This window comes from Calypte anna, chromosome 2, assembly GCF_003957555.1.
Source record: "Calypte anna isolate BGI_N300 chromosome 2, bCalAnn1_v1.p, whole genome shotgun sequence".
NCBI lineage: Eukaryota > Metazoa > Chordata > Aves > Apodiformes > Trochilidae > Calypte > Calypte anna.
In genome coordinates this window covers 91,246,475-91,258,612 of record NC_044245.1, presented here as the reverse complement: position 1 = coordinate 91,258,612, position 12,138 = coordinate 91,246,475, and the positions used below count along the sequence as shown (strand labels likewise).

Below are 12,138 nucleotides of genomic sequence, written 5' to 3'. Positions count from 1 at the left end.
GTAGTGTAACCAGAATTATTCTGAATAGATTTCTTTTATTAAGATTTTCATGAGGCATCAGCTGCTCTTTGTAATTCTCTCCTTAAGACTACCATCAAAGTATGCCTTATCTAAATATACATCTTTGCTGCTGAATTTATATTCACACTATTTAAAATTGGGACAAAGTAAGTTTTTCTGTGTCGGGTACTGAAATAATCACAAGAGCATATAGCAACCCAGAGTAAAGGGTTTGAAAAGATTCAGACACAAATAATGACAGGAGACTACTTACAAGTCTGCCAGTTCCTTGCCAAAGTATTAATTGATGGAGGAAACACATTTTTTTCCTGACATTTTTTTTCTTAACTGGTGAAATCCAAAGGAAGCATCCAATCGTTCAGCAATATGAAATATATTTATTATTGTGCAATTAGCTAGCTACTTCTTCTCTGTTTTTTTTCTGGAACATCAACAGGTTCCCAAGCAGATGTGATCAATGTCCGGGGCCCAAATACCACATTTAATGGTATCACCAAATACAGACAAGGAACATAAAAAAGATAATTGGATCAATATTTAATCAAACTAACAAACAAACAAAAAAACCTGGAGAGAGCCCAAAATCAGCAATGTAATTCTTTTTAGGTTGAGTGGACATAAAGCTGGTATGGACAGGTAGACTCCATGAGCTTCTGAGTTCAGGCATAGCTGTAAGAATGTGCCATAGATGTTCTTCACATACTTCCATAGAGTGGAACTTCAAAATACCCCTGTGATTGAAAAATAACATTTATTTAAACCACAATGCTCTCAGAAATGGCTGAATGGCTACTTTTGTGACATGTGTGACAGTATGGCCCCATTCAGTCTGCATCCAACCAGGACAGAAAATAGTATCTATGGCATTGTGAAGGCAAAGCTGGGGAAGAACACATCCCTTGGAATTGGTTCCTAGAAATGCAATCAGGTCATTTATTATCTGGGGGTGTTTTCTGTCATGTCTTTCGTGAGATGTTCTGAGCTTTTGCCATATGCTGCAAGGCAGCTTTGCAAATCAGATGGGATCATCTGCTCCCTCCCACCACAATGCTGCTCTGGACCCCAGGGTGTGACTCGAAGGTCTGACACCTGCTCAAAATCTTTCCACTGGCTTCAACAGGAGTAGGATCATGTTGTTCATCACATCATAATGTTGATGACATCAGACTGTTGCTTTTAGGGGAAAATGACGAATTCTACAGTGGTAAAGCCATAATCCAAGTGGCAGAGAAGTTGGCAGGGAGGACACGCAGAAGTTGAGACTATGAATAGTCTGTCTTTAGACAGTCTGTATGGCTTGGCACCAGCTCATATTGACACCTGCCTTATCTGCAGGAGAAGACAGGATTTACGCTGAAAAGGAGAGCAAGGGCAACAGGCTGGAAACAGGAATATGTTACACTGTATGTCAATATGTGGTGTGTGATAATGTAGCAACCTGGAAGAGGTGGAGTCAGACATTCCTCAAAAGTTACTTCATGTAATTAATAGTTAATCTGATGCACGAAGGCTGCATATTTATTGCCTGTACTCCCTTCTGTGTCAAACGTCTCCTTGATCGATGTCTTCTGAAGCTCCTGTTTCGCCCCTGCTCTGTTTCTGCCAACTGAGTGTAAGCAGTGGATTCTGCAATGCTCCCTGCAGCCATCTAACTCGCAGACTATCCAGCCCACTGCTCTCATCAGCATTTTTGTCATGCCAGAAATTACAACATGAGCAGTCTCTAGATAAAAAATACCTGCATCAAAACTACACAAATCCCATTCCCGTGGGAGGCAAACCAGTTACCCTTTGAGTGACTTTTAAAATAACTTCATACATCTTCTGCTTTGGTAGAAGAAAACACAGCCTCTTTCCATCCTCTCTGTGCCTGTTGCAAGTGTGGTTTGCAATGCTGTGCTGTGACTGGAGTGTGATCCTGGCTAAGGCACCTATGGTGAGATCATTCACACCAATTGCATGTAACACAAGGTTAGGAGACTCCTGCTAACAGAGCTCAGGAGCAGCTCAGGGAATGAACAGACCCTTAGAGTTATGGGAATGCTACAGTCAGGACACCCAGATGAGTTTGCCCCAGTTGCCCATTTAACTGGAGACATCTGTTCTCTTCAGCTGTGCCAATGCACCTCTATTGTTAGGTGAGGAGGGATGAAAGATAACCTAAAGTCAGCCCCAGAAATGACAAAAATCCCCTTTCTGACCCCCATCGCTGACTGAGGTTACAACACTTTATCACAATTTCTCATGCTGGCACAACATGGAAAGTGGTGAACAGCCACAGGCAGTTAATAATGACGTGGTATGGGGGGACACAACTTCTTAAAGTGGCCTTGCTGCTGGGGAGATGCCTGTGACAGCTTTGTCCCTGCTGAAGTGACTAGTGGAGAGCAAGAGTCACCAGGAAAGGACAAAATTCACAGCTCTCTACAAAGCCAGCAGCCTCCATGGTGTGTCTTTGCCTCTAGACTACAGGGAAAAGTCTTAGTTTGGAAGGCTCTGGGAGTTGATTGGGATCTCTGGGAAGGTGGTTGAGTCCTCTCTGTGCTGGCAGGTGGACGCCTGGGATTGGAAACACCCTTCATTTCACATGCCAGGCTGATGTGACAAATATCTAGGCATGATGTAGTTGAAGGAGCAGGAAGCAGCATCTTGACTGGAAAGTCCTGTCCTGCCTCCTCTCTGGCGATAAAGGAATAGGAAACTCCATTTTCTTGATTGGACTTGGCTTTGGGGGCACTAATCCACCTGAGTTTAGTCTGTACCTTCCCTACCTTGAATCAGCTCCAGTCTCCTAGGCTCCAAACCAGGAATTATACAGTAGCCTTGGCAGTGCTACTTCATTAGCCTGTAGTGCTGGTGATTAAAAAAAAAAAAAAGCCCTGCCTGCTGCTATGCTGCTATAATTCATTTTTTTTTTTAATTTTTTTTTTTATTTATTTTTTTATTTTATTCCCTCTTTACACATCCAGGCCCAGCCTTGCTGGCTAGCTCTCCTGATAGGAAGCACAGAGGGAGGAGGTGCTAGCAGTATCCCAACAGAATGCTACAGGCAGGCAGGCCTGGAAGGAACACATCATTTTTGCAGCTGATGCATACTGAGAAACCTGTGGTTGTCTGGCAGCAGCCAAGGAAGCAAGGTTCATGCTGCAAATACTGTTCCAGACAGAAAAAACCACAGTGGTTTAGTGGAGCTTGAGAAACTGGCATACTTTGTGTCTAAGGGGTGATAGACTCATAAAATGTAAAATTTTTTGCAGAGCAGGTGAATAGTGATGGCAGAGAAGAGGTCTTTATGGAAGTTTTATCTGAACACAAAGCATTAGACTCAGTATGGAAGCAACAGCATGAAATTATGTACTCATGATGATCTGATTTTCCCCCCCTGGGTATTAGAAAAGATGTGGACGTCTCAATTCTATTTTCTTTTCCTGCCACAAGATGCTTGTATTGCTAAGTAGAAGTAAGCTTGATTGTATACAGCATGTAAGAAATGCAGCTCTTTGCTGAGCTGTAAGGAAAGATTGGTAGGAAGGTAAAGAAGAGGCCAGCAGGTATTCTGCATACATCAGAAAAGTATACAGATTCAGTGAGAAAAAGAGAAGAAGAGAGGACCAGAAACAGGAAATGAATACAGTGCATTTTACATATATACATGTGTGTGCGTGCATGTGTGTGTGTATACAGATAAGATTTGATTGACATTGCTATTTCAAAAGATACACCTTTTCTATGTTGTTTTACAAATGTATCCATTTTTTGTTTATTTAATTTAAAGGGTGTCCTTAGTTGTTACATACAAACAGCAACCTGGAAAGAGAGATAATAGCAGCTATTTCTGTAGTAATTTTATCTGTGTTGCTAAGATAACTTCCAAAATTTCTTAGAGAGCTGATTAGTGCCATGGGAAGCATAATAAAATTGTATGACAAGTCACACCAATTTCAAACTGCTAAACGTGCTTCTTTTGAGGAGCAGGCTATGCAGAAATCTCTAGGACACAGACGGCAGCAGCATGGAGCTACACCAACAAATAACTCTTCTTGGATTTACACTGTTGCTCTCATTTCAGGTTTCTTAATGAGACATAATGACTTTGATCTCACAGACCCCTCACTCACTTGCAGAGTGCTCGAAATACGAGGCTTATGCAGTAATCCACCCACTTTAGGGTGCAGGGCGACCAATCACAGTCCTGCTGCAGTGAAAATGATTCCCTCATTGAAAGTAGGCATCGCTACCAGTAGCAAGTTGAAGGAATTCCAGAGCTGCCGAGCCCCGTCCTTCGCTCTCATCCAATGAGCATCTTTCTGCCCTGATTTTCATAGGCGCAGCTAAGGCAGCTCACATGCTGCCTTCCCGCAATGTGGCCGCTTCGCACGACAAAAATTCTCAGCGGTAAAATTCCAACAAGCAAAACGCTGCCCTTCGTGCATTCGTGTTTTGGTTTTTTTTGTGGTTTTTTGTTTGTTTGTTTGGTTGGTTTTTTTTGTTGTTGTTTTTTTGTTTTGTTTTGTTTTTTGTTTTTTTTTTTGTTTTGTTTTTGTTTTTGTTTTGTTTTGTTTTGTTAGTCCTGGGAAAGGAAGCACCCTTTCGGTTCCCTTCCACCTAGCAAAAGCCCCAGTGCCTTGCCTCCCTCCCCCTGCATGAGGAACTTGCGAAGCAATCTCTAGCGAGGGCGTTATCGCAAAACGGGCGCTGAAGCGGCTGCCGTCCCTATGGAGATAAGGCGGGGGAGCGAGGGAGAGGCAGATGAGTTCTGGATCAAAGGTTAACCCTCTTCCACGGCTTCAGCCTGAGCAATCCCTCGCCCCGGCAGCGATGACTGGCTTGGCGATGCCAGCCACCCCCTTTCACCCCATGCACCTTGGGTTTTTTAATGACACGAGCCCAGAGGAGAATTCCCGCGGTGCAGAGCCTGAAGGGGCACCTGCGGAAGGCAGAGCGTCTACGGAGGGAAAATGGTGCTGCTGCCAGAGACCCCGGGGGTGAGGGGTGGAAGGGGGAAGAGGTGACGGCGCCTGTGGGGCAGGAGGAGCGGCGACACTCGCGGCTGCCGGCAGATGGCCCCCGCCACCGCCCTGCCGAGCCCGCCGCAGAGCCAATGGATGTTCGGGCGAAGGAGGGGCCGGCCTCGCCGCGCTGAATTTCCCAGCCCGCTGCCTTCCTCCTCCTCATCATCATCATCCTTCTCCGCGGTGGGGCGGGTGCGATGGTTCCCTAAGGGGCGATGCTCTGGGCCGCCGCCTCCACCACTACCTCCGGGTGTAGGGTGGGCGCTGTCGGCCGGCTCCCGGTGGCTCTCGCGAGGTGAGGGAGGCCGGGCCGGGGCGAGGGCGCCAGCCCTCCCGGGGCGGGGGCAGCCTCCGCCGCCACCGCCTCCTCCCGCCCGCGCTTCAGGCGCCGGTGCCGGGCGGGGGGAGCCGGGCGGCGCGGAGGGGCCGGCCGTGTGCGGGGGGGAAGGAGGGAGCCGGCGCGGGGGCAGCCGTAAGCCCGGCCCGCCGTGCTTGAGGGCTGCCTGCGAGCCATTCCCCTCCCCTGGAAATGCCCCTTCTGGCCGCGCCGGCAGCCGGGGGCGTCATGTAGCGCGGAGGGAGCGGGCTCCTCGGGGCGGGAGAAGCCCCTTTCCTCCGCCCGCTCTCACCGCACACACACACCGCAGAGAGGCGCAGAGCCGACCCTTCTCCTCCTCCTTCTCCTCCTCCCCCGCCCCGCTGGTTGCATGCCCGCCTCGCCTGGCGGAGGGACGGCGAGCCGCTGAAGCAGCCCCGCCGCCGGGCAACCCCGGGCTCCGGGCAGCGCCACCATGGCCGAGGAGAGCTCCGATGTCCCCAAAGAGTTGATCGGTAAGGGACCGGGCACGGCGGCGCGGACGGGGCGGGCAGGGAGTCCCCGGGGGAAGGTGTTGCGGGAGGGAGGGAGGAAGGGGGGGCAAGTTTGGAGGCCGCCGTGCGCGACCCCAGGCTGCAGCGGAGGGGATGTGGGGGAAACCGAGAGAGCGGCGACGGGGGGAGGGAAAGGTGTGGAGCCGGGGTAGCGCTGTGGGGTCTGGCTGGGGGAACCGAGGGGGAACTGCGGGTGGCGGAGTGGATCCGCGGGTGATCGGGGAGACTCGGAGAAGGCGGCGGGGGGCGGCGAGGCCGCGCCGCCGGCGCTTCGCCCCGCTGCTGCGTGCGGGAATTGGTGGTTTGGGGCGGGGGGGGGGATAAGAGGTGGGCTGCGGGCCTGCGGTGGGGAGCGGCGAGGCGGCTGCGGGCAGGGGCTGTATCGCGTAACCTCCTCCGGGTAGTGCTGGGCATCCCAGCCCCACGGCCGGAGCTGACAGGCGGCCCTGGCCTGGCGCCCACTGTGCCCGCCCTCTTGGGGGGGTTCTGCCGGGGGTCTGCGGGGTCTGCCAAAGCCCCAGTGAGAATGCCCCAGCTCGTCCGTGCCCCCGCGCCAGGACACCCGCACCGCCGCCCGGCCCGGCAGGTCCGTCATCTGAGCGCCTCAGGCTGGCGTGCCTGGCTGAGGCTTCGAGCTGTGGCTCTGGTCGTTGTTTTTTTATTTTTCCCCTGGGCTTTGCATAGTTTCAGACTCGCTTTCCTGTGTATGTACGAGAGAGTGAGGGTATTTGTAATTAAAGTTTTACGGCCACATGCACGAAAAGCCCTGTGTTGCATGGGTACACGTTTAGGCAATCATAGGTCCCTGGAAATGTTGTCCCTTGGTGTTGGGGAGCTCTCGATAAATGGGTCGTTAACCCATTACTTTGGTAACCTGTGTCCTTTGGGGATAACAAGTCTGATGCTCTAGGCCTGATCTTCTGCCACCTTGCTCGATCTAGGATTCCTTTGGTTTTAGTTGCAGTTTTGCCTGTTGAGGGGAGATCTAAGGATCTCACCAGCATTAGAAAAATTTGAAGTGTTGCCTTAGTGACAGAGGGAAAGAGAAAAATGTCAGGCAACAAGGCAGGTGTTGCATTGAGTACAGTCCTTCAAACTCTACCAACGTTTACACTGTTCCATTTTCTTCTATGTCATCAGTCAGCAATATCTGGTGGCAGTGAGTTTCAGCACTTTAAAAATATTGGTGGTAATATGGATGCAGGCTTACAGCTCTTGAAGAATTTTTTTTCTGTATAGGCAGAATAGCTCTATTTTGCAGTACTTTTATTGTATAAGCCGCAGGGCTTGCTTTAGTCTGTAGCTTATTATTGGGAAGTGATGAGCTGGGAAGTGTGCTAGGAGTAGTTGTGGTGAAAACCATGAACTTTTTATTAAAGGCAGTGTACTCTAGTGTCTTCAGTGAAATGTGGTCCATATTATGGAGAAGAGTGAAGCGAGTGTCTTCACACATGCCTCCTCTGATGGCTTTGGACAATTTTAAGCATTATTCTCCTGTCCTTGTACCCTGCATCCACCCAGTTTGCTCTGTCAAGGGCTCTTCTTGGGTGTGTTGATCTGGTCTTGTAGTTTGGTTTGATTTCTAGCAGTATTTTGGTGTCTGCATGTTATAATGTAACATTTTAAACAGACCTTTTTGTAGTAGCTCTATGTGTTTATGGCAGGATGAAAGGATGTGCCTTGATGGTGATTGGCGCATGGAGATTAAACTGGGACTGGGAGTGTTTGAGCTACAGTTTTTGTTCTGTTACTCACTTCCTGTGTGACCTTTGTCAGGTCTTGTAGGTCATACTCTTCAAAAAATCTCACTAAGGGTTGGCTTACCTGGATCCACTCCTCTGAGGTGCAGGTGTCTGAAGGCAGGCACTCATAGTCTTCAGTGTTAAAAATAAATGAGCACCTGAAACCACAAGCCTTAGTGTTGTGTTTTCGTTTCTCGGTCTGAAAGACTGCTTTGCAAATCACCAGTGTGTCACATAGAAAAAAAAAAATCTGTGTAATCTAAATCTTCCCTCTTTGAAGAAGCATTTCTAGCCCTGTCTGGCAGATAGAGCCTTGGAAGGAGTTCTGTGGAAGTTTGGGTGTCAGGGCCTTTCTTACCCTGTGACTAGATGCAAGTAAGAGTTGCATCGAGCTCCAGTGAGCCGATGGCCTTCAGTCACTGCCACTTGCTGCTGTGTGGGACCTGTGGGACAGCCAGGGGAAGTGCCACTTCCATGCCGGTGGCTCAGGAGGAAGTCTCTTGCTAGATGCAAGCATTTGGAGCTTTTTATGGGAGAGGAGAAACTGAAAGGCAGAGACCAGAGCTTAGGGGCAGAGTAGCAGAGACAGCATCAATGGCTTTCCTTCTGCAAGGAGGTAGGACTTAATGGAAAAGACTTTGTGGTCAGCTTTCTTCTGGGTTCTCAAGCAGTGATAAAATGACAATAATTAAGCATTACCCATAGGGGACAAAGCCTGGGGAAAAATAGGTTCCCTTGGGCTGTACTTTCCCTTGGGCTGTACTTTCCCTTGGGCTTTGCTTACCTGGCTGCTCAGGGAGCTTGCAGCTTGGCTCCCGACCAAAAGGTTGCCCAGGGAGCTGAGCGTGCTGGCTGCCTGCCATGGGGCTGCCTTGGCTTGGGGCAAGCTTCTCACCAGGAAAACCACTGCCACCGAGGAGCTTTTGTTTCCTGATAGGAAAATTAAAATTCCGGGGGAAAACATGCTGGTTCTGCAGAAAGAGCTCTTTCTGGTGGAGAGTCCCTCTGACTGGGCATGTTTCTGACTTGCTACACCCTCCTGCCCTGCAGGCAGCTGTGGCCTGGGCTAGATGTCCAGGCTTAATAAATGGTGTGTTGTTTGTGCTAAGGCATTCTGGCTACCGGATGAAAATTGTCCTTAAAAGTGCTATACAGAGCAGTATAAAAGCCATAGGAAGAGCCCCTTATTTTCAGTTTTAGCCTTTAAACTCTGGTGTCTATGAGGGCAAAGTGTGTGTATGGGGAGGGTGGAGACTTGCCTTTTAGAGGGGCCAGTTGTAGTGCTGGAAATAGGTTAATTTATTTAAAAGATGTCTTTCTTGTTCTTTTTCTGTGAGGGAGTGAAAGTTACAGAAGGTGCCAAATTGGCTCTTCTAGGTGAACTCCTCTGTTTATCACCCAAGTACATCAGTGTCAGTAGTTCTGACACTGCCTTCTGACACGATTCCCTTTGTGTATGTTTCCACCCGGCCTGTGTGCAAATATTTAGGGGAAGGAATGGTTCCTTTGGTACCTGCATATACACATGTATGCATATATGTATTAAAACATGGCAATTAATGTAATTTTGGTGTTGGCACCATGAGGTGGCTGCGTTGTTGTTTGGGCTTGGACCCAGGCCAGTGTTGCTTTCCATAGCATCCACTGCATAGCTGTCAGGTGTCTGTAAGTCCCCTCCGTTTGCTTTGCAACTTCAACGTGCAGAGTGCAAAATGTGCCAGCACTGGCTTTTCCATTGTCTGACCCATTTAGCCTGCCTGATATTAACAACAGGAGGCTAAATTTTTTGCAATACAAGACGCTAATTTGCTTTAGCAAACTTTTCAGGTACGAATAATAGCAAGTGAGGAATTTGCTGTATTTTCCCAGAGTAGAGCCTAAGTGGTGCTGGGGCTTGTCTTGGGAATGCTTTTGATGTGTAGGTAGTAGTAGAAAGAAATACCAAATTATGTTTAGAATCCTCGCATGCTAAAATTGGCAATCCTAGCATAGCAGACATGTTGTGTAGATGGTATACTTTAAAAAGTTGTACTTGTGTTAGGTTGGATTTAGTACTAGTGTGTGTGCATGAGACCTCCATAAATGCAAGCAGGTGAACAACATCGTTCTGAGCCTTCCTGGAAACTTAACTGTGATGTCTTTCTCAAGTAGTGGCTGAAAGTATTTAATTAAGATATTTTCTTTTATTTCAGAAAGCGTCAGGGATGTTATTGGGAGAAAAATAAAAATTTCTGTCAAGAAGAAAGTTAAATTGGAAACCAAGGGAGATAAAGTGGATAACAAAATATTGGTAAGTACGATAGACTGACTCTGGTTGAGTTTGTGGAGAAAAAGCCACTATCTTGTGGCTTTCATTCTTCTCTTGAAGACATTCATTCTTTTCTTGGAAGGTTCTTTTACCTTTGTGTGTACCATAAGATTTACATCTCATTTATTTTCCTACTTTCTCGCTAGCCTGCACCGCAAGTTGATGTGCAGGTTTGGACATGTACATGCATGTTTATCACTGAGTTATTCTTCAGAGTTTAGGGTATTGTTTGTGGACTGATGCTAAAGCAATATATTATTAGAACCTCTCCTAAAATTATTTGCTGCCTTTGCTGGTTAGGTTTCCTGTTTACATCTGTAGGAATTTTGAGTGGACAAGAAAAACAAAAATGAAGCTGTAGAATTACTTCTCTTTTGGGAATATTCTGAAGCTGTTACATAGAGAAGAGGAACAGTAAAAACATTATGCTTTTGAAACTCGAATGACTATTTGTACTTTTTGGTATTCTTTGTTAAGTCACACATCTGCAATTTAAAGGAAGTGCTTACTGTGTGGGATTCTCCATTCTCAATCCTAAAACTGAGTGTCAAATTGATCTCAAGTATGCTTTCCTGTTTTCTCAAGAATAGCTTGCTGGCCTCTCTTGATAAGGAGAAATGGTAATGAGCTGATGTGCCTGCATACTGTCTTGAATATTTGGATATGCAAAAAGAAGCTGAACTTCTAATTCTTCCTTGTTTTTCCTGCCTCTCTGCCAGGAGAACTAGAATAACAAATACATGTAACTACATGCTGCTACAATATTTTCCAAGATGTTTGAAATTTGGTGCTTCCTGTCAGTAAGAATATTGCATATTTGAATATGTGAAAATTTCATTGCCAAGATTATTGTTAACATGCTTCTAGATGCATTCCCCATGCAGCTATTCTATTTTGTCTTTAAAAGCTGCAACCTAATCAGTTTTGAATTACCTTAATAAAGTACATGTTGATTATCTGAGGGCAGTAACACTGTTGATAATGGTCTACTTTTCAGCAAGAGAATCTACTTACAGAGTTTGAAATATTTTCTGCCTAATATCTATCCATGTTATATGTAGCTCCTGAGTATACATGTTCTGTTTCTGTATTGGAAAGTGGCTGAATATGTGAATGTTGATTGATTGCCTCTATTTATTTTCCATGTTTATAGGGAAGGCTGACAGTTTCACTGAAGCAGTAACACTTGATTGACTTTTTGACTTACACAGAATCATTACTGTTATTAATAGTGAAATATATTGTGGAAATACTGTGCCAATCTGATGGGACCAAAACAATGTTAAACATGGAACTGTCAGTGAAGTTTCTGAGAGATGTGCTTCTCAGCAGTAAAACATCTTAATGTGATGACTTGGCTCTTTTTTTCTCTCTTTAATTTTCCATGCTTTCAGGTGGAGGGCTTTAACCTTTTATGACTAGCTGAAGAGGTACTGACAGGGAAGGGACCTCTTTAAAGGATTCAGAAGTTACTGAATGTTTCTTTTGTGTGTGTGTTGACTTCACTGCAGAGGATAAGCTGATCAAGGGGATGAATTGCTGAAGGGGGTGTTGTCTGGTACAACTATTTGTTCTTTGATGCATAATTGCAGAGGATTTATATTGAAAAAAAAAGAGGATGTTTTCATGGTTGGAGAAATTGACTGCTGGGGTTGGATTTTGTGTTTTCTTCTGCCTCAAAAGAAAATGGCCCTATGTGAAGCTGTACAAATCACTAATGACACTTTTTACAGTGTTTCTCTAATTGCCCATGTGTATCTCTATGTGGGCTGCTTTTTTTGCAGAAGTGCTGAGTGTTGTCTGCTATGGCAAAGGCCAGTGGAGACAGTGGTTCCTTTTGAGGATGCAGAGTTCTCTGAAATACAGAGTGCTCTGAATAAAATGACACCTGAGGCTTTTTGGCCTTGCTGTGTCTATCTAGGCTCATGTCTTGCCTGTGAAATAGAGGAGATATTCCCTTCTTTCCTCAAGAGTGATGTTGAAAGTAAATTACCCTCCTTCAGAAATATACGGTTGTTTAATAAGTGCCACAGGAAAGCTGCCAACAAAATTAAGAACTTTTGTATGCCAAGCTGGGACTTAACAGTATTCAATAAATAATGTCTGTGGCTACATTCTTATCAGGGCAGGTAAAACCAGGGACTGAATTGCTATGCCTTGGGTGAACGTGACAAACTAAATGCTG

The 12,138-nt window shown here is 46.4% G+C and overlaps 1 protein-coding gene across 3 annotated transcripts in view; it reads left to right on the top strand.

Moving 5' to 3' along the window:
- Window positions 1–5,491: 5,491 nt before the first annotated feature.
- Window positions 5,492–12,138, top strand: part of CARMIL1 (capping protein regulator and myosin 1 linker 1) — a 194,688-nt gene continuing 188,041 nt past the window's right edge. For 2 of the 3 annotated variants that reach the window (XM_030445386.1, XM_030445385.1), the window contains exons 1-2: window positions 5,492–5,864; window positions 9,838–9,935. In XM_030445386.1, coding sequence (XP_030301246.1) covers window positions 5,825–5,864; window positions 9,838–9,935 — 138 coding nt within the window. In that variant the 5' untranslated portion in view covers window positions 5,492–5,824. The remainder of the gene's footprint in view (window positions 5,865–9,837; window positions 9,936–12,138) is intronic. The other variant, XM_030445387.1, reaches the window with a different exon arrangement.